General features: G+C 47.9%; 1 protein-coding gene across 10 annotated transcripts in view; it reads right to left on the bottom strand.

Moving 5' to 3' along the window:
* Positions 1 to 23,526, bottom strand: part of TCF3 (transcription factor 3) — a 90,091-nt gene that overhangs the window by 48,319 nt on the left and 18,246 nt on the right. For all 10 annotated transcript variants that reach the window (XM_083594541.1, XM_083594548.1, XM_083594545.1 and 7 more), the window contains exon 3: positions 20,963 to 21,035. In XM_083594541.1, the coding sequence (XP_083450667.1) occupies positions 20,963 to 21,035 (73 nt within the window). The remainder of the gene's footprint in view (positions 1 to 20,962; positions 21,036 to 23,526) is intronic.

Here is a 23,526-nt window from a genome sequence, read left to right as displayed (position 1 = left end):
TCATGAATATTCATAAAGCATTCGTGTGTTCGTGTTCTAATTAAATACGTACTAATAATATAAAATGTAGCTTGTCAGGGGGGGAAAGTGTGCCCTCCCCCCAACCCCATTTAAGGGTTTTGGCGCTGCAAAACTCGCATGCAAACCCGCCGTCTACTGTTGGGAGAAAGTGGACAGACAGAGAGAGACAGACAGACATCTTTCTCCCTTTGTCGTAAGACTCAAACTCAGGGTCAGCCAAGGAAGCAAAAGGAGGAATTGTTTCCGCAGAGTTAGACTATGGAACTCCCTGCCACAAGAGAAAACTTGGGTCCCTTGAGACTCTTAAGACTATCAATAATGTGCAAATTCCATTTCAATATTCATATAGCCTCCAACGTTTCTCCCCTGAAAATAGGGACGTCCTCTTCCATCCCCGCCAACGTTTCTCCCCTGAAAATAGGGACGTCCTATTCCATCCCCTCCAACGTTTCTCCCCTGAAAATAGGGACGTCCTATTCCATCCCCTCCAACGTTTCTCCCCTGAAAAGAGGGACGTCCTATTCCATCCCCTCCAACATTTCTCCCCTGAAAATAGGGACGTCCTATTCCATCCCCTCCAACATTTCTCCCCTGAAAATAGGGACGTCCTATTCCATCCCCTCCAACGTTTCTCCCCTGAAAATAGGGACGTCCTATTCCATCCCCTCCAACTTTTCCACTAGCCATGATGGCTTTCCTCTGCCTCCGCATTGCTTACCCGAATTGCATTCTTACATTCACAAATCCCACCTCGGACAGTGGCCCTCCTAACCAGGGTTAGAAACTCGGATGCATAGCCTAGGCTCCTTAAACCAGGGGTAGGCAACCTAAGGCCCAGGGGCCGGATCTGGCCCATTCGCCTTCTCAATCCGGCCTGCGGACGGTCCGGGAATCAGCGTGTTTTTACATGAGTAAAATGTGTCCTTTGATTTAAAATGCATCTCTGGGATATTTGTGGGGCATAGGAATTCATTCATTTCTCCCCCCCCCAAAAAATATAGAGGGGTGTAGATGCTCCTTCAGGTCTACTGGGCCATTTAGGGCTTTCAAGGTCAGCACCAACACTTTGAATTGTGCTCAAAAACGTCCTGGGAGCCAATGTAGGTCTTTCAGGACCGGTGTTATATGGTCTCAGCGGCCACTCCCAGTCCCCAGTCTGGCTGCCGCATTCTGGATTAGTTGTGGTTTCCGGGTCACCTTCCAAGGTAGCCCCACGGAGAGCGCATTGCAGTAGTCCAAGCGGGAGATAACTAGAGCATGCACCACTCTGGAGAGACAGTCCGCGGGCAGGTAGGGTCTCATCCTGCGTACCAGAGGGAGCTGCCCTGGATACAGAATTGACCTGCGCCTCCATGGACAGCTGTAGGTCCAGAATGACTCCCAGGCTGCGCACCTGGTCCTTCGGGGGCACAGTTACCCCATTCAGGTCCAGGGAGTCCCCCACACCAGCCCGCCTCCTGTCCCCCAAAAACAGTCCTTATGTCTTGTCAGGATTCAACCTCGATCTGTTAGCCACCATTCATCCTCCAACCGCCTCCAGACACTCACACAGGACCTTCACTGCCTTTGCTGGTTCTGATTTAAAAGAGCAGTAGAGCTGGGTATTGGGTACTGAGATCCCTGCATTACCATGGGTTGGGCTGGATGACCCTCTGGGTCCCAACTCTACGATTCCACTGCTGGTTGCTCTTGAGCGCCCCCTCCAAGGAAGTTGGCCAGAAGGCGGAAGTGCAGATCCACCCAGCCATGCACAATTTAAAACACACACAAAACACTGCATTTTCCGCGGCTGGCCAAGCTCTTGAGGATGTCCTTCGGGGCCACAAGCACCTGAGAATCGCGCACAGCACATGGGAGATGCGTGGATTTTTCGCGAAACTTAAAATAGACGCACGGCAGATGTTCAAGCAGAGCGATCTGAGTTTTGCTCAGATTCCTGGGGTGTTTTTCTCCCCTTAAAGGGGGAGAGACCCCAAAGGCAGGTGGGGACGATAATTTGATTTAGCCGAAGGTAGCAGACGGCTGCTATGATAAACACTTCCCTATTAAGCTGCTTTTAAGTGGCTAATCGGAGCTGGAATCGGGGAGGGGGGAGACGGTGCCGAGCGAGATTTGGGAAGGGCGGGGGAATCAATAAAAGAAGCCGGCCGATAATTAGGTTTAGCCTTTGTCACGAGCAGCAAAGTTGTTTTCCCACTATACTCCATCCCTCTGCCCTCATCCCGGACAATCAGGTTACAATAATGATATTTTTTGCTATATCCCGTCCATCTTATTGGGTTGGCCCAGCAATTCAGGGCAGGTACCAACACGTATAAAAACGTAATAAAACACTGGACACGAATAGTAACGACGCAATGTAAAAAGCCGCAAGAACTTTGACATAAACCGCTTACGGCGAACAAAGCAACATTCCACCATCGATCCGAATCGAACGGTAAACAGGAAAACGGAATGTCGGCAAATTGTAATTAAACAGGTTGCAACGGACAGGCCTCACTGGGACGCGGGTGGTGCTGTGGGTTAAACCACAGAGCCCAGGGCTTGCAGATCAGAAGGTCGGCGGTTCGAATCCCTGCAATGACGGGGTGAGCTCCTGTTGCTCGGTCCCTGCTCCTGCCAACCTAGCAGTTCGAAAGCACATCGAAGTGCAAGTAGATAAATAGGTACCGCTCCAGCGGGAAGGCAAACGGCGTTTCCGTGCACTGTTCTGGTTTGCCCAAAGCGGCTTAGTCCTGCTGGCCACATGACCCGGAAGCTGTACGCCGGCTCCCTCGGCCAGTAAAGCGAAATGAGCGCCGCAACCCCAGAGTCGGCCACGACTGGACCTAATGGTCAGGGGTCCCTTTACCCTTTACCTTTAACAGACAGGCCCATATACAGTTGCAATAGAAATCATTCCACCCCCATTGGAAATCAGGTTTCTTCTCAATATTTGCAGGGTTCCAGCTGTTTGCAAGGAGCGAAATCTCACAAGAGTCATGGAAAACAAGCTGAAACTGCAACTTGAGAGCCAGACTGGAGAAGCCAGGATAAGTTGCCTTTTCGGCTGAATTTCACCCGATTCGCGGGGTTTGTTGAATAATTTCAATCGCGTCTCCGTGTACCTGGCTTTCGGCACCTGAGATGAATATTTTGAGGACAAAAACCCGATTTCCGCGATCGTTAAGTCGTAATAAAAGTGTTTTTAACATTGCGGTTTTTAATGGCTGGGAACCGCCTGCGGAGCCTTAATACAGAGGGTGGGTGATTAATTAATTAATTAATAATAATAATAATAATAATTACTTCATCAGGCAAGGCTTTACTCCACCTGCCTTGCCCCATCCTCTAGTCTTCGCTTCTCAATTTGCATCGTAGCCGTAGTTTTATGGATTGCAGTCCCGAAATTATTTCTTGTAATTGTCAAGAGTTGAATTTCTGTTTAATTTTTATACGCGGATATTGTTATCCTGTACTATTCTAATGATTGCCGAATGTTACTTTTTGATGGAAGTTGCTTATTTTAAAGTTGTGTTTTATTGTCACGTTTTTGCATTGCATCCAATTGTTACAAGGTATATTCTTTATTTCTTCCGCTTGTAAACTGCCTTGGGTATTGTAAGCTAGAAAGACGGTATAAAAGTGATGATGATTATGATGATAACGAACACTCTTAGAGAGGCACATTTGCGCTTGCAAGAATGGCTGGGGGAACACAGGCAGATAAGGGTAAAGGTAAAGGGACCCCTGACCATTAGGTCCAGTGGTGGCCGACTCTGGGGTTGCGGCGCTCATCTCGCTTTATTGGCCGAGGGAGCCGGCATATAGTTTCCGGGTCATGTGGCCAGCAGGACTAAGCCGCTTCTGCAGCGCACGGAAACGCCGTTTACCTTCCCGCCGGAGCGGTACCTATTTATCTACTTGCACTTTGACGTGCTTTCGAACTGCTAGGTTGGCAGGAGCAGGGACCGAGCAACGGGAGCTCACCCCGTCATCGCGGGGATTCGAACCGCCGACCTTCCAATCGGCAAGCCCCAGGCTCTGGGGTTTAACCCACATCGCCACCCACATCCCACCAGGCAGATAAGCGGGCTATAAATAATAAAATTATTATTATTATTATTATTATTATTATTATTATTATTATTATTAAGCACAGATTCACACAGAATCACCATTCAACACTTTGCCGGAAAGACGAAAAGGGGAAAACTACACAGACCGCACGACGGATTGGCAGGGCCTTTAACTCAGCAGCAAAGCCCCACATGCATTGAAACGGCGCCTACTCATGAGTAAAGGGCTTGCCGCTCGCCGGGGAGATAACTTCTGAACCTGGGAAGAAACACCACATTTTTGGGGGAGAGACCCTTCTGAGAGAGTGTTGCTTCCGAGTCTGAAAGTGCAGAATGGGGCCGGGCAGCCCTAAGCGAGCTCCAAGCAAGAGGTTTAATGCAGCCGCTCGCCTGGGGCGAATCACGGATCTCCGGAAAGAAGCCGTTCACAAACTAAACCGCAGACCAGTGGCTCCCAGTGTGGGCAGTGGCATAACTGGGAGGGGGGCTGGAATTGCAAAAGACTAACTCCCGGATTCTGCAAAACTTGCTATCGCTGGATCAAGTCCATCAGTTCCGTTGGATTAATTAAACGAAACCGTTTTAATTGGATTAATGTGCAATTAAGTGCCGCTGTTTCGAATCGTATTCCGTTACGCTCTTTCGTAGCAGGGCGTATTTTCTGCATGTTTTTCATGGGATAAGGGGGCAACCGGGTACGGATTTATGGGGATAGCTGTGATAAGGTTGCGGCCAACTGCGTTCTACTCGAGAGTAGACCTAGCCTCCCCGACTCGATTCCCTTTCCGCACAACACAACACCGGCCTCCTCCCTTTGAAATCCCTACAGCAAAGTTCAGCCAAATGCCGGAGACGATATCTGGCAGTAATTTGGGCTCGGTTCCAGCAATCGGTTAGACGTACGGCTCAAAATCCCATTCTGAACCAACAGTGCAAACAGCAAAAGACTGCCTTTTAAAAAATAAATAAATCACATTCTCATAGTGTGGAAAATAAGTTATCTCTCCCTGCAGGAATTAAAGAACCTTTTAATGAGGGTGAAAGAGGAGAGCGCAAAATATGGTCTGAAGCTCAACATCAAAAACGAAGATCATGGCCACTGGTCCCATCACCTCCTGGCAAATAGAAGGGGAAGAAATGGAGGCAGTGAGAGATTTTACTTTCTTGGGCTCCATGATCACTGCAGATGGTGACAGCAGTCACGAAATTAACAGACGCCTGCTTCTTGGGAGAAAAGCAATGGCAAACCTAGACAGCATCTTAAAAAGCAGAGACATCACCTTGCCGACAAAGGTCCATATAGTTAAAGCTCTGGTTTTCCCAGTAGTGATGTATGGAAGTGAAAGCTGGACCATAAAGAAGGCTGATGGCCGAAGAATGGATGCTTTTGAATTCTGGTGCTGGAGGAGACTCTTGAGAGTCCCATGGACTGCAAGAAGATCAAACCTCTCCATTCGGAAGGAAATCAGCCCTGAGTGCTCACTGGAAGGACAGATCCTGAAGCTGAGGCTCCAAGACTTTGGCCACCTCCTGAGAAGAGAAGACTCCCTGGAAAAGACCCTGATGTTGGGAAAGATGGAGGGCGCAAGGAGAAGGGGACGATGGAGGACGAGATGGTGGGACAGTGTTCTGGAAGCTACCAGCATGAGTTTGACCAAACTGCGGGAGGCAGTGGAAGACAGGCGTGCCTGGCATGCTCTGGTCCAGGGGGTCACGAAGAGTCGGACACCACTAAACGACTCAACAACAACAACAGCACCTGCATACCAGCCCTGCAAAGCAGACCAGGCAGGCGTGGAACCGCAGGAAGGTTGCCAAGTGAGTTGGTGGCCGGGCAGCAGATTCGAACCCAGATCTCCTTAGAGTGAGAAAGCTAACTAAGATCCGGGGGGTGAGGCAGCTTAAATGGGGTCCACCCCCACCGGGCTACACCCCGCACTGTCCGACTTTGCCCCACCCACATTTTAGAGATTGGGGGGGCTGGGGGAATAAAACTTTTTCTTTTTAGGGAGGAGAAAGCCAGGGGGGGAGGCAAAATTCGACGCAGATCGTACCAGAACGGGACGGGAACCCCAGAGTCATCTAGTCTAACTCCCTGCCATGCAGGAATATTTTGACCAACTCAGGACTCGAACCCACAACCCGGCTCAAAACAGTTGCGGCGTTTGGGGCTGTTGAGCTCGAGGGGAAATGCAAGAAGAAGAGGCCTTTTAAAAATGGGTTGGTGGCAGGAATGACTGGCGGTTTTTGGTTTTTCGATTATGCATTTTGTGTTTCTATATTGTGGTTTTATCCCGCGGAGCACCCTTAGACCTGCAGGGAGAGGGCGGTATGCAAATTTAACTATTAATAATAATTATAATAATCGCAATCATAATCATAGGGACCATGAGGGACATCTGGTCCCCGGCAATGCAGGAATCTTTTGCCCGACTCAGGATTCGAACCTGCAACCATGAGATTAGCAGTCTCTGCCTCAAACGGTTGCATCGCTTAGGGCGTTTTAGCTTAGAGGAACCGCAGGGAGGGGAGAGGAGAAGGTACCCACGGGGGTCATCTAGCCGAATCCCCCGCCATACAGGAATTCTTTTCTCCGACACAGCATTCGAACCCGTAACCCCAAGATTAAGAGCCGCACACTTTACCCGCCAAGGTCTTTCGAAGTCATGGAACCAACCACAGAATTGTAGAGCTGGGAGAAATCCCCTGGCGGTCATCCAGCCGAACCCCTGCTATGCAGGAATTCTTTTCCCCGACTCAGAATTCGAACTCGTAACCCCCCAGATTAAGAGTTGCACTCTCTACCCACCAAGCTCTTGCGAAGTCATGGAACCAACCTCAGAATCGTAAGGCTGGAAGGGGGATCATCCAACCCAACCCCCTGCCCTGCATGGAATTTTTTGCCCTGCCCAAGACTCGAACCCACAACCCCAAGATGAAGAAACTCACACTCAGCCGACTCAGCCTGTAAATATAAACCAGGCATGGGAGGGATGGGGGAAAGAGATGATGACGAACAGAGCGCAGATAAGCCGGAGGGTTGAAAACAATTAAAAATAAGAAAACTCTGCGTCCCCCAAAACACTTCCTGGCAGCTGTGAAAACAAGGTCGCCCCACGGTGACCAAACAAAAGACCTCAAAGGGGAACGCCGCTGAGAAAAAGGGGGGAGTTTTTTTTAAAGTCAACACAATAAAATCAATTGTGTGGTTTGTTTTCTTTTTTCTTTTTTTAAAAAAAGAACGTTCACACCCAGACGGAATCAGCCATTAAATACTTGCCCATATGTCTATGCATAGGTATATAAATAAAAAATAGTTTTGCAACTTGTGTGACCTCGTTTCCCCCACCTGGATTTTTAGAAATCCGTGATTTTAAGAACAGGGATTTTCTGCAAAGTTTTCCAGTTTGCTTTTCGAACGAACGACTTGGGGGACGTAAGTCTGGGGAAAACTGGGCTGACGTTTTTCCTATTTTCAGAACGAATTGCTATTATTTACAGCTGCTAAGCTTTAACCTCTCTCCCTAACTTATACCAAAACAGCCTACCTAGCCCCATACTGTCTGCACAGACTGGCAGCACCTCCAGCTAAAATGTCTTACCAGTTCTGAATAAACCTAGTGGCAACAAGCCGTAAAACCACTAGCAAATTTGCAAAGCTAAGCAGGGGCCGGTCTGGTTTCAAATTGGATGGGAAACTCATCTCGGGGGGGGGGTGTGTGTGCCATATTTCAAGAAGTGATAAATCCAGACACAAAAAGCTGCGCAGCTTTTTTTGGGTGGGGGAAACGGTGGATATCGCCCAAAGAAAGTTGTTTGTTGTTGTTGTTGAGTCGTTTAGTCATGTCCGCCTCTTTGTGACCCCTGGACCAGAGCACGCCAGGCCCTCCTGTCTTCCACTGCCTCCCCCAGTGTGGTCAAACTCATGCTGGTAGCTTGAAGAACACTGTCCCACCATCTCATCCTCCGTCGCCCCCTTCTCCTTGTGCCCTCCATCTTTCCCAACATCAGGGTCTTTTCCAGGGAGTCTTCTCTTCTCATGAGGTGGCCAAAGTCTTGGAGCCTCAGCTTCAGGATCTGTCCTTCCAGTGAGCACTCAGGGCTGATTTCCTTCAGAATGGAGAGGTTTGATCTTCTTGCAGTCCATGGGACTCTCCAGAGTCTCCTCCAGCACCAGAATTCAAAAGCATCCATTCTTCGGCCATCAGCCTTCTTGATGGTCCAGCTCTCACTTCCATACATCACTACTGGGAAAACCAGAGCTTTAACTATACGGACCTTTGTTGGCAAGGTGATGTCTCTGCTTTTTAAGATGCTGTCTAGGTTTGTCATTGCTTTCCTCCCAAGAAGCAGGCGTCTTTTAATTTCATGACTGCTGTCACCATCTGCAGTGATCATGGAGCCCAAGAAAGTAAAATCTCTCACTGCCTCCATTTCTCCCCCTTCTATTTGCCAGGAGGTGATGGGACCAGTTGTTGAATTTCCCTAACTCCCCCGGATGCTGATTCTGCTACTGAAATCTTGTGCAAAGCAGAATCTTGCATGAATCAGCTCAAACTTTGAGGACTAGAATCTTATTTTGGGCTTTGCATGCAAAGGTTTGAGGTTCAATCCTCTGGGTATAGGGCAGAAAATAAACTCAATAATTAATAAATAATAATAATAATAATAATAATAATAATAATAATAATAATAATCCACAGTGTCTGAAACCCTGGAGAGCAGGGAACTCTGAACTCGATAGACAACTGGGTTTGATTTAGGAGAAGGCAGCATCCTATCGGCTAGTCATGAGGACTACAATCTTAGCACGTTTTTACGAGAAGGAGCCGAACCGAGCACTGCCTGCAAGAGGGACTTTGGTATTTTTTTGGGGGGGGGTGTGAAACCAAACAAGGCAAAGGTGCTTTGGGGTGGCACAGGGTAAAGATTTGCAGCACGCTGTCTGTCCGACGGGTGATTCACAGAGCAGGAAAAGGAGATAAGGACTTGAATTGCTCCTTGCCAGGAAAGGGCCTATTCCCCAGCCCAGAAAAACAAGCTTGCCCCTGCGAGAAAGAAAGAAAAAAAAGCCCTCTTTTCTTCCGTAAACAAAGTTGTTCCCTGGCGGCCACCTGCTTTAAACAGAAAACAGGGAGGTGGGAAGAAAAGGGGGAGGCAGGCAGGCAGCCTGGGAAATCCTTTGTCTTAAAGACTGTTTTTCCTAAACTGCAGTTGCCACAACAATACGGTGAGTGCTCCTTTCTTCCCTGCAAAGAAGCTCTGCAAAGAAGGACCGGGTTCCGTTTGCAGGTCTTATTCCGTTCCCGCATTTGCACCCTGCTTTCCTGGCCCGGGAGATTCTCCCTCCTTCCTGGCACATTCAAAACATTCCTGCAAGGTAGGCCAGGCTGCTTACCCTGCTTTGGGGGGCCTCGGGTCCAGGCGGCGGACGAAATCCCCCAGACAGCGTTCGAAATCCCCTTTTGCTACTGGGAACGGGGTCCAAATGCGACTCGTTGCAGGAATTTATGTATAGGGTGCGGGGGGGGGGGTTGCCCCTCCAGCAGATATCATGCACATGCAGCCCACTGCCAAAACCAGCACAATCGCTTTTGTGACTTGTCCCCACAAAACAGTTCATTCACAGTTTCTTCCTAACTATTCAAAGGGCCTTTGCTGCACGATACCAAATGTCAGAATTCACTGATAAACGTATCTATCTACTGGCTCCCTGGGGAAACTTCAGAAATTCATATAGACCTGTGAGCTCAGCTCCTCAGCAGCCCCTCTGCCTGAGTGATAATCCCTGGCATCCTGATACCTGAGTGCCAGTCAGGTAGCCATTCCAGGAATAACAAGCCCAGATGAAGACAAAAGGATGTGATGAACTTGGCTGGGAAACAGGGAAATGTAAATATCTCTTTTGTTACACTTGATGGGTGTTTGGTGGAGGGCAAGGGGAACCATGGGGCAGGGTCCAGGATGCTCAGATTACTGCCACCAGACCTCCCCTTTCATGATGTAACCGTGATGTATGAGTGATGTAATTTGGGGGGGTATGACATGGGGATGAGCAGCTAATAAAAGTTTAGGGGCTGTTTTGTTCAGGGCTTCCATCCTGTTTCACCTGGTGGCAGGTGGGAGTCCTGTCGCGACAGTCTTTAATAAAGACCAAGCCTATGGTTTTCCCAGTAGTGATGTATGGAAGTGAGAGCTGGACCATAAAGAAGGCTGATCGCTGAAAAATTGATGCTTTTTAATTCTGGTGCTGCAGGAGACTCTTGAGAGTCCCATGGACTGCAAGAAGGTCAAACCTCTCCATTCGGAAGGAAATCAGCCCTGAGTGCTCACTGGAAGGACAGATCCTGAAGCTGAGGCTCCAATACTTTGGCCCCCTCATGAGAAGAGAAGACTCCCTGGAAAAGACCCTGATGTTGGGAAAGATGGAGGGCACAAGGAGAAGGGGACGACAGAGGACGAGATGGTGTGACAGTGTTCTCAAAGCTACCAGCACGAGTTTGACCAAACTGCGGGAGGCAGTGGAAGACAGGAGGGCCTGGCGTGCTCTGGTCCAGGGGGTCACAAAGAGGCGGACACGACTAAACGACTAAAGAACAAGTTTGAGAACCAAGGTACCACTGTATTTATATCGCACCCATCTGCTTTTGTGTACTTGCCCTGAGATTCCCAGAGGTCCTTTCGTTGCCTGATGATGCGTTAACAGGAAAGTTTGCTAAGCTAGGATTCTGGCCCAAACTGAGATGAGCGAAACCCCAAACGGTAGTCCAAAAAAAATCAAAAATAAATAACCGGCAGCTCATTCACCAGCTTCTGGTTCTCATGTGCCGAACTACGAATGGGTGTTTTGTTTTTAAAATATATGTTTACCAAATTTGGAGGGGGGGCATTGAGAGAGAGAATTCCCCAGCCGATTTAAAATAGAACGGAGTTTAAATTTAGGTTTCGGGCCAGCTTCCTGACTTGAAACTGCCGCTCTCCGGATCTGGAATGATCATCAGGTATATAAAAAAGACTTGGCACATTTTGAGTTGCAAACTCTCGACCAGAGGAATTTGTCCTGCTTGCAGAAGGAACAATCCGTACATCTAAAGTGGTACATTGGTTCTCAAACTTAATCTGTTCCGGAAATTCCGTTCCAAAACCAAAGCGTTCCAAAACCGAGGCGCACTTTCCCATTTAAAGTCATGCAAAATGGATCAATTCATTCCAGACTTTGAAAAACAACAATTCAACATGAAATTTACTATCTAATGAGACCATTGATCCATCAAATGAAAGCAATAATCAATGCCCTGTACTATAAAATAAATAAGACAGTATTGTAGATGATAAGAATTAAAATTACCTTTTCTCCCCAAACTGCACTGATGATAGTTATTGTTTGGATGGGGGGCTTTTATCCATTTCCACAGTCACACAATCAATCAATCAACTGGGTTCCATACAGTCACAAAACCAAATGAACTGGAAAAGCCTCAAAAATAAAAACGCAAAATAAAGAGCAAAAAGAAAAGCGCCAAGCTTAATCCGTTCCGGAAGTCCGTTTGGCTTCCCAAATGTTCAGAAACCAAGGCGCGGCTTCTGATTGGCGCAGACACCCCGGAAACAATAGCTGACAGCCGTATCGGGCGTCCGGCTTCTGAAAAACGTTCAGAAACCAGAACACTTACTTCCGGGTTTTCGGAGTTTGAGAACCAAAGCGTTTGAGAACCAAGGTACCACTGTACTTGAATCAGTTCTTTGCTGAGAACAATGAGGACTAGAAGGTTGCTTTATCAGTAGGGCAAAATAAATTCAATTTTGGATGCCAAAGGTTCTAGGTTCCATCTATAGCTGGGACTGGAAATGTCCGGCACCCCCCCAATCTGTTTTATCATAAAACCGTTCCACGTTCCCCATTATTTTTCTCGCGAGCCGCCAGTGTGGATTTGGTTTAAATGAAATCGATTTAAATCACTAGTCGGTAAGACTAGATTGAAATCATTTATTTTACAGAAAGACTCATTCTTGCTGGTATCACCTTAATATTTACAACCTTAGGAAGCTTCCATTTCTGGAGAGAGAATGTAAGGCTGACCTGCGGAACTCACTGCCACAGTGCAGGCTGCAACTTGCTTTTTTAAAAACCCAAGCAGAACTGCTCGCCTATCATATATTAGGGTGTGATACAGATTTTTTTGGGAGGGGGGCATCGAACACAGGCCACCAATCTCCTCCCTCGAGAATCGTCTGTCGATGCTGCAACAAGGATAAAAGCAAATTCCCCGCTAAAAAGAATAATTCAAAACAAAAACCATGCAGAAAACCCACAGAGATTTCAAGTCAGCAGGAAAGCACAGTGTTGTCGTTGTCGCCCCCCCAAACCAAACGCGCTCGCGTTCCCCATAGCAACCCCCAAACTTGGAGGCTTTTCAATATGGCGAAAATCCCATTTTGAAACGCAGCCGGACTTTCAAATGCAAATAGCGACAGAGACGGAACATATGGTGGAGGTTAGTTCTTATTTTTCCTAATTAAATGGCACACTGCTGTTTTGTATAACAATGTTAATAGGGCATTTGCAAGCTTTCGGGAGGGAGGCCGAACAGTCTCTCTCTCTCTCCCCCCCCCCCCCATTTTTTAAGAGAGAGGCGGCAATTGGCAGAGAAAACCGAAGGCCGCGAGACACACACACCCTGTCCCCGTTCTCCCTCGATATCAACACGGTGGTTTGGCACATTCCCAATTTAGGGTTGGTGCTGGGTGGGAGAATAGTCCCCTCACATCCCATTGTTGATTTTTTTTGCAGACCGCTAAAACTAAAAGATTTTACTTTCTTGGGCTCCTTGATCACTGCAGGTGGTGACGGCAGCCACGAAATTAAAACACGCCTGCTTCTTGGGAGAAAAGCACTGACAAACCTAGACAGCACCTTAAAAAGCAGAGACATCACCTTGCCAACAAAGGTCCGTATAGTTAAAGCTATGGTTTTCCCAGTAGTGATGTATGGAAGTGAGAGCTGGACTATAAAGAAGGCTGATGGCCGAAGAATGGATGCTTTTGAATTGTGGTGCTGGAGGAGACTCTTGAGAGTGCCATGGACTGCAAGAAGATCAAACCTCTCCATTCTTAGGGAAATCAGCCCTGAGTGCTCACTGGAAGGACAGATCCTGAAGCTGAGGCTCCAAGACTTTGGCCACCTCAGGAGAAGAGAAGACTCCCTGGAAAAGACCCTGATGCTGGGAAAGATGGAGGGCACAAGGAGAAGGGGACGACGGAGGACGAGATGGTGGGACAGTGTTCTCGAAGCTACCAGCATGAGTTTGACCAAACTGCGGGAGGCAGTGGAAGACAGGAGTGCCTGGCGTGATCTGGTCCAGGGGGTCACGAAGAGGCGGACACGACTAAACGACTAAACAACAACAAACGTAACCCCCTCCCTTTGGCAAAAACGCCCCCCCTCGCAGATTCGCATACCGAACATGGACATCTCCAATGGGTGAATTTTGCAATGGACATCTACAGTGGCACCTTGGTTCTCAAACTTAATCCGTTCAGGAAATTCCGTTCCAAAACCAAACGTTCCAAAACCAAGGCACCCTGCTTTCCCATAGAAAGCAATGCAAAATGGATTAATCCGTTCCAGACTTTTGAAAACAACCCCCGAAAAAATAACTGAACATGGATTTTACTCTCTAACGAGACCATTGATCCATAAAACGAAAGCAAGAATCAATGTACTGCAGTCACACAATCGATCCATCAGTAGCTGGACTGGTTGTGAAAATGAAATGATAAAGAGCCACCAAAGCAAAAAAAGGAAAATAAATAGCAAAAACAGGCAGACTTCAGCGTAACACTCAAATCGGAAGTGTGGCACTCAAAACGGAGCACGTTTGGCTTCCGAAAAGAGTTCGCAAACCGAAATATTTTCTTCCGGGTTTGCAGTGTTTGGGTTCCAAGTTGTTTGAATACCAAGGCGTTTGGGAACCCCTGCGCTTCAATTATGGGTTCCTGAAAATCCCAGATGGAAAAACAAAAGGAAATCCTGCGTAACGAGGTGTTGGGTTAGCAGGACGGTGAGTTGCTGTTTTGAGTAAAGAAGTTTCTCACGCAACACTCCCTTTAATCTGGATGTTAATATTCTTTTTTTATAAAAAACAAAAATAAATAGAGGGTGTTTCTAATCAGAGGGATCCATCTTCTCAGGGCGGCATGATGCCATCTCCCAGCTCCTGCCAGCTCGGCAGGTTTGGCAAAGTTGGTATCGTTGCAAAGCCAACGCCGAGCGAGGGTGGTGCTTGCTTGCCCTCACTCTGAATGGGCATGACTTTCCCCCCTGCCCCGTTTTGTGGGAGAACCCCAAACTCTTGCTGAAATCGGGGTGGGGGGAACAGGGCCTATTTTGTGGCAGCGTATCGCTGTCAGAAGGGACATGGGTGGCGCTGTGGGTTAAACCACAGAGCCTAGGACTTGCCAATCAGAAGGTCGGCAGTTCGAATCCCCACGATGGACGGGGTGAGCTCCTGTTGCTCCATCCCAGCTCCTGCCCACCTAGCAGTTCGAAAGCACATCAAAGTGCAAGTAGATCAATAGGTACTGCTCCGGCGGGAAGGTAAACGGCGTTTCCGTGCGCTGCTCTGGTTCGCCAGAAGCGGCTTAGTCCTGCTGGCCACATGACCCGGAAGCTGTACGCCGGCTCCCTCGGCCAATAAAGCGAGATGAGCACCACAACCCCAGAGTCGGTCACGACTGGACCTAATGGTCAGGGGTCCCTTTACCTTTATCGCTGTCAGATGTGGGCAGGTGGGGATAGACGCAACCGTTTCACCTGATTTTTGGGCAGGACTTTCAAGGGGGGGGGAATCTTTCGGCTGGGAGCCATACTGGGTTGTTGACTGCAATCCAGCAGTGGGAGGGAGGGGGCTGATTTACTAGGGAAATTTGGAAGAAGGGTTTAAGCCCACTTTCTCCCAGAAATCGCAGCGCCAAGTCCCAAAATGCGCCTGGTCCTAAAACACGCTGACCAAAAGGTAAGACAAGGTTCTAGTTCTCGTGCTCCTGACTTAAATAGCAATTGTGGCTGTTGCAAGGAGGGTGGCAATTTTTTATTGCGAAGACCTGGCACCCTGGGAAGACTCGACATGCCAGGGCGGGTTGCCAAACCCATTTCATTTACCTGTTGTTCTGCGAAAACGTGCCCAGGTTCCAGCCCTCAGTCTGACTTATGCAACATGCAATTTACGCCATTTAAAAAAATATTTTTTAAAAAAAAACCTTAACGGCCCGGAAGGGTTTTCTGAAAACGAAATCGACGGGGTTGCAGCCAGTGCTGGCCTTACTCAAGAGTAGACCCGCCGAAAACAACAGGCGTGAGGTCTATTAACGTCAATGGGTCTACTTTTGAGTAAGGCAAGCGCCGGATGCAGCCTATGATTTTAATCTTTAGATTGAGCCAACACAAAGGATGAAACGAGGTGCGTTTTTTTCACCGGGAGGGGGGGGCAGAGAAGGTGTTGCTAAATAATAATAAAAAAAGTTTAACCAGGAAATGACACTGACTTTTAAAGCGTGTCAACTCTAATTTGAAAAATTCCAGATTTATACGCAATTCGGAACGAGACCAGTGATGTGCTCCTCCGAATTTTGCAGCGGGTGCGAAAATGAACATTTATAGTGGGAACCTGCACCATTTGCAATAAATGACATTTTTTTAAAAAAAATCTCAGTGGGCAGAAAAGCATTTATTACGGAGCACATACAAAACAGAAGCGAAAACATGAGATTGGCAGCCAGGGAACGTGGAGATCTATGGAGGCTACAAAGCTAGGTTTGCCATATTTTGAAGAGAAAAAAAGAAGACTTCTACTTTTAACCATGGATCGCTACTATGACAACTGTTGTCCTAAATACTCTTCCTATACGTAGGGCTTCAGAAACGGCGATACACCACATTTACTTGAGTCTCATGCGCCGTCGAATCTAAAGCGCGCCGCAATTTTCGCAACATCATTTGGCCAAAAAGGTGAGCAGCGGATTCAAGAAAACTCGGATTTGCTAGTAGCAAAGTTCTTCACTTTCAACAACAACAAAAGAATAATAATAAGAATACCTATTGCTCCCTTGCTTGCCACGTGAAAGTATTGCGGCTCATGTTCCCCTCTTTGGGAACATCAGTATGCGCAGAACAATTTATTAAACTGTTTCACATGTATGTATGGACTTTCCTGAAGGACAAGGGGATGGGAACACTTGCCCTCCCAGACTCCTTCTCCGAAATCTTTGAGTCCCAATGCACGGAGATCCAGCTCCAAGGGTCTTCTGGCGATTCCCTCAATGCAAGAAGTGAAGTTACAGGGAACCAGGCAGAGGGCCTTCTTGGTGGTGGCACCCGCTCTGTGGAACGCCCTCCCGTCAGATGTCAAGGAAATAAACAACTATCTGACTTTTAGGAGACACCTGAAGGCAGCCATGTAGTAGGAAGCCTTTTAATGTGTAATGTTTTATGGCCACTGGTTCCATCACCTCCTGGCAAATAGAAGGGGAAGAAATGGAGGCAGTGAGAGATTTTACTTTCTTGGGCTCCATGATCACTGCAGATGGTGACAGCAGCCACAAAATTAAAAGACGCCTGCTTCTTGGGAGAAAAGCAATGACAAACCTAGACAGCATCTTAAAAAGCAGAGACATCACCTTGCCAACAAAGGTCCGTATAGTTAAAGCTATGGTTTTCCCAGCAGTGATGTATGGAAGTGAGAGCTGGACCATCAAGAAGGCTGATGGCCGAAGAATGGATGCTTTTGAATTCTGGTGCTGGAGGAGACTCTTGAGAGTCCCATGGACTGCAAGAAGATCCAACCTCTCCATTCTGAAGGAAATCAGCCCTGAGTGATCACGGGAAGGACAGATCCTGAAGCTGAGGCTCCAAGACTTTGGCCGCCTCATGAGCAGAGAAGACTCCCTGGAAAAGACCCTGATGTTGGGGAAGATGGAGGGCACAAGGAGAAGGGGACGACGGCGGACGAGATGGGTGGGACAGTGTTCTCGAAGCTGCAAACATGAGTCTGACCAAACTGCGGGAGGCAGTGGAAGACAGGAGGGCCTGGCGTGCTCTGGTCCAGGGGGTCACGAAGAGGCGGACACGACTAAACGACTAAACAGCAACATATATGTTGGAAGTGTGGCTGGACAACCCAGTCAGATGGGCAGGGTGCAATAAAGATTCTTCTTCTTCTTAATACTACTACTACTACTACTAACAAAGACTAGCACATCTACAGCCAATCCATCGCGGACATGCATATATCTGCCTATAGACATAAAAACGTAGGGCTGTCGTCACGCTGCATTTTGCATGATGAAGGAAGGGCTTCATCGGCCAAATTAGAGAACTGTCGAGTTGGAAGGGACCCTGAGGTTCACCCCTGGGGCAATGGAGGAATATGCAGCTGCCCCATGCAGGAATCGAACCCACAACCTAGGCGTTATCACGTTCGCAACCAGAGCGTCCACTGTACTGTTAGAGGATGTATGTATGGAAAAACCAATAAAATATATTTTTTTTTCAAAAAAAGGTAGTTTTTATGCCTTTGCAAAACTGAAGAGCTGCCACCTTTAAAACGAGCTCGCTTCATTTTATTTTATTATTAAGCCAGAGTGGCTGGGGAAAGGCAGAACCCTTTTGCAATGTTTTTTTTTATTTTCATTTTTAAAAAGCCCTCCGTTTCCTTAATCACGGGACCATATATATATTATTTCAGGCATTACTGAAATCCTAGAAAGGGATGCGGAACAAGCTGGCAACAAGCCCCACTTGAAGCTTTTGCAGATCAGGTGAACTTTCTTGCACCCCCAGCTCCACAATAAAGGGCGGAAGAGATTTATACCTAGGTGCGTGCGTACATATAAATATATCTTTCTACGGATATAATCCAGGCATTTTAATTCTTTGTTTGGGAGAAGAAGGGAGTGAGCAGGGAGAAAGGAGTTGGTCGGAGGGGAGACGGAGGAACCCTCAGATGCAACGCCAACCTTCCTTTTTGGAGAGAGATCAGAGTGCCAAATTAACAATTAAAGATGGGCAAAAAATCCACAAAGAGGGAAAAGAAAACAGGCGCTTGCTTCCTTGATATGCGGTTGTTGGTTTGGAGTTGTTGTGTTTCCTGGTTTTTGCCCAAAGGTAAGCTGCTGTTTTAGGGACGTGGGTGACGCTGTGGGTTAAACCACAGAGCCTCTTGGGCTTGCCGATCAGAAGGTCGGCGGTTCGAATCCCCGCGAGGGGGTGAGCTCCCGTTGCTCGGTCCCTGCTCCTGCCCACCTAGCAGTTCGAAAGCACACCAGCGCAAGTAGATAAATAGGTACCGCTCCGGCGGGAAGGTAAACGGCGTTTCCATGCGCTGCTCTGGTTCGCCAGAAGCGGCTTAGTCCTGCTGGCCACATGACCACATGAGCTGTATGCCGGCTCCCTCGGCCAGTAAAGTGAGATGAGCGCCGCAACCCCAGAGTCGGCCACGACTGGACCTAATGGTCAGGGGTCCCTTTACCTTTACCTTGATTCTTGCTTTCCTTTTATGGATCAGCGGTCTCATTAGAGAGTAAAATTCATGTTAAGCTTTTCATTTCGGGGCGACCTTTCCCCCCACAACTGAGAAGAAACAGGCCCTTTTTCAGTGTTCCTAAGCCATGGGTAGGCAAACTAAGGCCCGGGGGCCGGATCCGGCCCAACCGCCTTCTAAATCCATCCCACGGACGTTCCGGGAATCAGAGTGTTTTTACATGAGTAGAATGTGTCCTTTTATTTAAAATGCATCTCTGGGTTATTTGTGGGGCCTGCCTGGTGTTTGTACACGAGTAGAATGTGTGCTTTTATTTAAAATGCATCTCTGCATTATTTGTGGGGCCTGCCTGGTGTTTTTACATGAGTAGAATGTGCCCTTTTATTTAAAACGCATCTCTGGGTTATTTGTGGGGTATAGGAATCTGTTCATTATTTTTTTCCAAAATATAGTCTGGCCCCCCTCAAGGTCTGAGGGACAGTGGACCGGCCCCCTGCTGAAAAAGTTTGCTGACCCCTGTCCTAAGCAAAAGCTCACCCCTTCATGATACAGGAAACTGATTTTTGGTTTTTTTTGGAAAAAGTCAAAAAGTTTTAACCCTGCTGCGGACAGAAAGCAGCTTCTGGCTTCCTAGGGGATCCAACTTTGGGGCACGACAGCTACAACAGCCCCACATCCCCACTCGGCCCTTTCTCAGATAGACTGCTCCTGCACATGGAAGCTCCACCCGGCACAAAACAGAAGCTTCCATCAAACCTTTTGCTTCCCCTCTTTCTCAGAAAGGACGAGCGCTGCCAAGGCAAAAGGAAAGACTACAGAACCGCTCAGCCCATCCCGGAATCTCAAAACACAGCTAGGGCGGTTGCGGCAAGAAGTCCAAATTATTTTGCGAAAAGCATCAAAGCCGGGAGTTGGGGGTTGAAGAAACCTCCTCAGATGTGACAAGCTCCGGGCAGAGGGAGTGGAAAGGGGTGGGCAGTTTGTTTGTGTGTTGTGGGGGTGGAAAGAAGGAGATTACACTTTGCTGTAACCACCTGTAGCTTCAAAATTCGGGAACGTGCACCAACTCGCCCCCACTCCCAAGACACGCACGGGCGCAGAAGTCTCCATAAACACACGCCCCATATTCAAAGCAAACCCCCTCTATCAAACGAAGCACATTTTGCTTTCATGCTCAAAATCAAAGGATGCACGAAGTTGGGAGCCCCCCAAAAATGTACCTTGAACTTTTGCACCTGCAGTTAAAAATAAAAAAACCACAGCCTTCTAGCAAACCGTTCTTGCAAACCAGGCGACAAACCCCATTGCCCTAGACCAGGCATAAGGCAAACTAAGACTTCCAGATTGTTTTGGGACTACAACTCCCATCGTCCCTAGCTAAAAGGACCAGTGGTCAGGGATGATGGGTATTGTAGTCCCAAAACAGCTGGGGGGCGGAGTTTGCCTAGACCTGCCCTAGACCCCTGGCCCGGGATTGGCTGCTGGAAGTTGGGGGGCGGGGTCTGGCACAACCTCTGGAAGACCCCTGGGGTTTCCCCATATCCCTGGTCTGAGAAGAGACATTCTCTGCTCTCGAGAGGGGAACTTCTCTTTCTAAAAGGCGGTCGTTCTTTCGGCTCTCGGGGTTATTTGTGGGGCATAGGAATTTGCTCATTTTATATTTTTTCCCCAAAATATAGCCTGGCCCACCACAAGGTCTGAGGGACAGCCCACGGCTGAAAAAAGCTTGCTGACCCCTGCGTTAGATAGTAAAATTCATGTTAAATTGCTCATCTCGCTTTATTGGCCGAGGGAGCTGGCGTACAGCTTCCGGGTCATGTGGCCAGCAGGACTAAGCCGCTTCTGGCGAACCAGAGCAGCGCACAGAAACTCCGTTTACCTTCACGCCGGAGCGGTACCTATTTATCTACTTGCACTTTGACGTGCTTTCGAACTGCTAGGTTGGCAGGAGCAGGGACCGAGCAACGGGAGCTCACCCCGTCATTGCGGGGATTCGAACCACCGACCTTCCAATCGGCAAGCCCTAGGCTCTGTGGTTTAACCCACAGCGCCACCCGCATCCCTTAGAGCAAGGGTAATATTAATCAATATATCCTCTCCTGTTCCCCGCAACATTCCCATGTCGCCCCTCTCCAGATGTTGTGCCCGAATCCCCGCAACTTCCATCATCACCTCTGATGCTGCTTGCATCATTTATATCATTATAAATTATTATAAAATTATTATTATTATTGCCACGCAGGAAGCTGGAGTGCCAGCAACAGCAAGCACAAGACCTCAGGATCCTCGTTTGTGCAACCCTGGAGGACAAAAACCAGAAATACGGGGAGATATATTCAAGCATACCTGATCCTCCGAACTGTGTGCTAGCCAGAGTCGTCGGTCTGTTTTTCCCATTGGCTACTGGCAGCGGGAACATCTGGGGAAGAAGAAGAAGAGGGGGGAAACAGCGTTAGAAACTCATATATATATATACGTCAGGTGCCAAACGGCTCCTTAAACCACGGTTGCAGTTGCAAACACGAAAATTTCCGGTTGCCATTTTGGGGACAAGGTGGCTCTAACGTCTTGATTTTTCATTTACAGATAGGTAGCCGTGTTGGTCTGCCATAGTCAAAACAAAAATTTTTTTTTTCTTCCAGTAGCACCTTAAAGACCAACTAAGTTAGTTCTTGGTATGAGCTTTCGTGTGCATGCACACTTCTTCAGATACACTGAAACTTTCAGTGTATCTGAAGAAGTGTGCATGCACACGAAAGCTCATACCAAGAACTTTCAGTGTATCTGAAGAAGTGTGCATGCACATGAAAGCTCATACCAAGAACTAACTTAGTTGGTCTTTAAGGTGCTACTGGAAGAAAAAAAAATTTTTGTTTTGATTTTTCATCATCATCAACCTTTATTACGATCCAGAGACCCAACAAATCGTTACCAAGCAATACACAATTCATACAGCCTACCTCCAGGTTAAACAAGCATTTTGTTCAGAATATAGGGATCATTGGTTCTTGCAACCACCCATAAAATTTTTGCCACTGCTAATGTTCTAGCGTTTGTGCGGTCTTCCAATAGGAACCTGACATAGCGAGCCTCTGATTTTCCCAGGAAAGGTACCAGCAAGGGTAATATCAGTTCAGCCCTGGCTTGCTCGTTTTTGCACAGTGCAACAAAATATGTTTTATGGAATCGATGTCTTGAGCAAAAATGGACACAGGTGGTGCTGTGGGTTAATCCACAGAGCCTAGGACTTGCCGATTGGGAGGTCGGCGGTTCAAATCCCTGTGATGGGCTGAGCTCCTGTTGCTCGGTCCCTGCTCCTGCCCACCTAGCAGTTTGAAAGCATACCAGTGCAAGTAGATAAATAGGTACCGCTCCAGTGGGAAGATAAACGGCGTTTCCGTGTGCTGCTCTGGTTCGCCAGAAGCGGCTTAGTCCTGCTGGCCACATGACCCGGAAGCTGTACGCCGGCTCCCTCGGCCAATAAAGCGAGATGAGCACCGCAACCCCAGAGTCGGCCATGACTGGACCTAATGGTCAGGGGTCCCTTTACCTTTACCTTTAAAAGGAAACTTACCAGGAACGTATAATTCAATCCAAGACAGACTGAATTGTATAATAGTCAGAGGCTCGCACGAGCCTGCAACCAGCTCTCTGCTGTGCATGTAAAAAGGGGGAATGTAAACTCTGCTACATAAAGGAACTTGCTAGAGTAAGTTAGGGAGGATATTAATAAACAATTTGTCCTGTCCTGCCACACCTGAACTTTCCCACAGAGATGTCAGGTGCCATTCTGGTAGCCGGGCATCTTCACTTGGTCGCAAGTGGCCGATAGGTAAAGGTAAAGGGGCCCCTGACCATTAGGTCCAGTCGTGACCGACTCTAGGGTTGCGGCGCTCATCTCGCTTTATTGGCCGAGGGAGCCGGCATACAGCTTTCGGGTCATGTGGCCAGCATGACTAAGCCACTTCTGGCGAACCAGAGCAGCGCACGGAAACGCCGTTTACCTTCCCGCCGGAGTGGTACCTATTTATCTACTTGCACTTTGACGTGCTTTCGAACTGCTAGGTTGGCAGGAGCAGGGACCGAGCAACGGGAGCTCACCCCGTTGCGGGGATTCAAACCGCCGACCTTCTGATTGGCAAGGCTTAGGTTCTGTGGTTTAACCCAAGCGCCACCCACGTCCCATAAGTGGCCGATAGCCGGGTGCAAAATGTGCCTGGCAAATTTTGAACATCGGGAAGAGGTTACCTAGACAAGGAGAAGGGGGTGCCAGGGTGGGCGGCTACAGGCGGTATTTAACACCTCCCAAAATCTGGCACAGTTTCTCCTCTCTGGGTTTAAACACACACATATATAACACACAGAATAAGAGTTGGAAAAGGGACCCTTCAATGTCATCTAGTCCAACCCTCCTGTAGTGCGAGAATCTCAGCTAACGCGGCCATGAAACACAGCCTCCCAAATTCTGCTTCGAAACTTCAAAGGAAGGTTTTTTTTTAAGGACTTCTAAGGAAGTTTGTTCCGCTGCTTTTTAATAGATTGGGTGGGGAAGCAAAATTTAAAAATTAAAAAAACAATGCCCAGGAAATTTCTGCTCGCCTCTAGTTGCAAACTAATCTGACCACCCCCCTTGCTTTTTTAAATACGCTACACACACCCCCCAACAAGAACAAGAGTCAAAGAAGCAAAATCTATTGCTGAAAAGTCGCACAAAAAGCAGACAGCTCTGACACCAATCAGAAATTTCAATTTATCACCTAGGGTTGAAAGCGAAAATTCGGACACAAAAGTTTATTTTTTTTTTTTAATGGCCAAAGTTGCAAATGAAGTTTTGACATACGGCAACCCTAACTTCAACACCCCCCCCTTCAAAAACATTCAGATAAATTGGAAACTGCCCGTGTGATCAC

The sequence above is a fragment of the Podarcis filfolensis genome (assembly GCF_964270895.1).
Source record: "Podarcis filfolensis genome assembly, chromosome: 18".
Classification (NCBI taxonomy): domain Eukaryota; kingdom Metazoa; phylum Chordata; class Lepidosauria; order Squamata; family Lacertidae; genus Podarcis; species Podarcis filfolensis.
The sequence above is the reverse complement of the archived record's forward strand: the minus strand, read 5'-3'. Positions and strand labels throughout refer to the sequence as shown.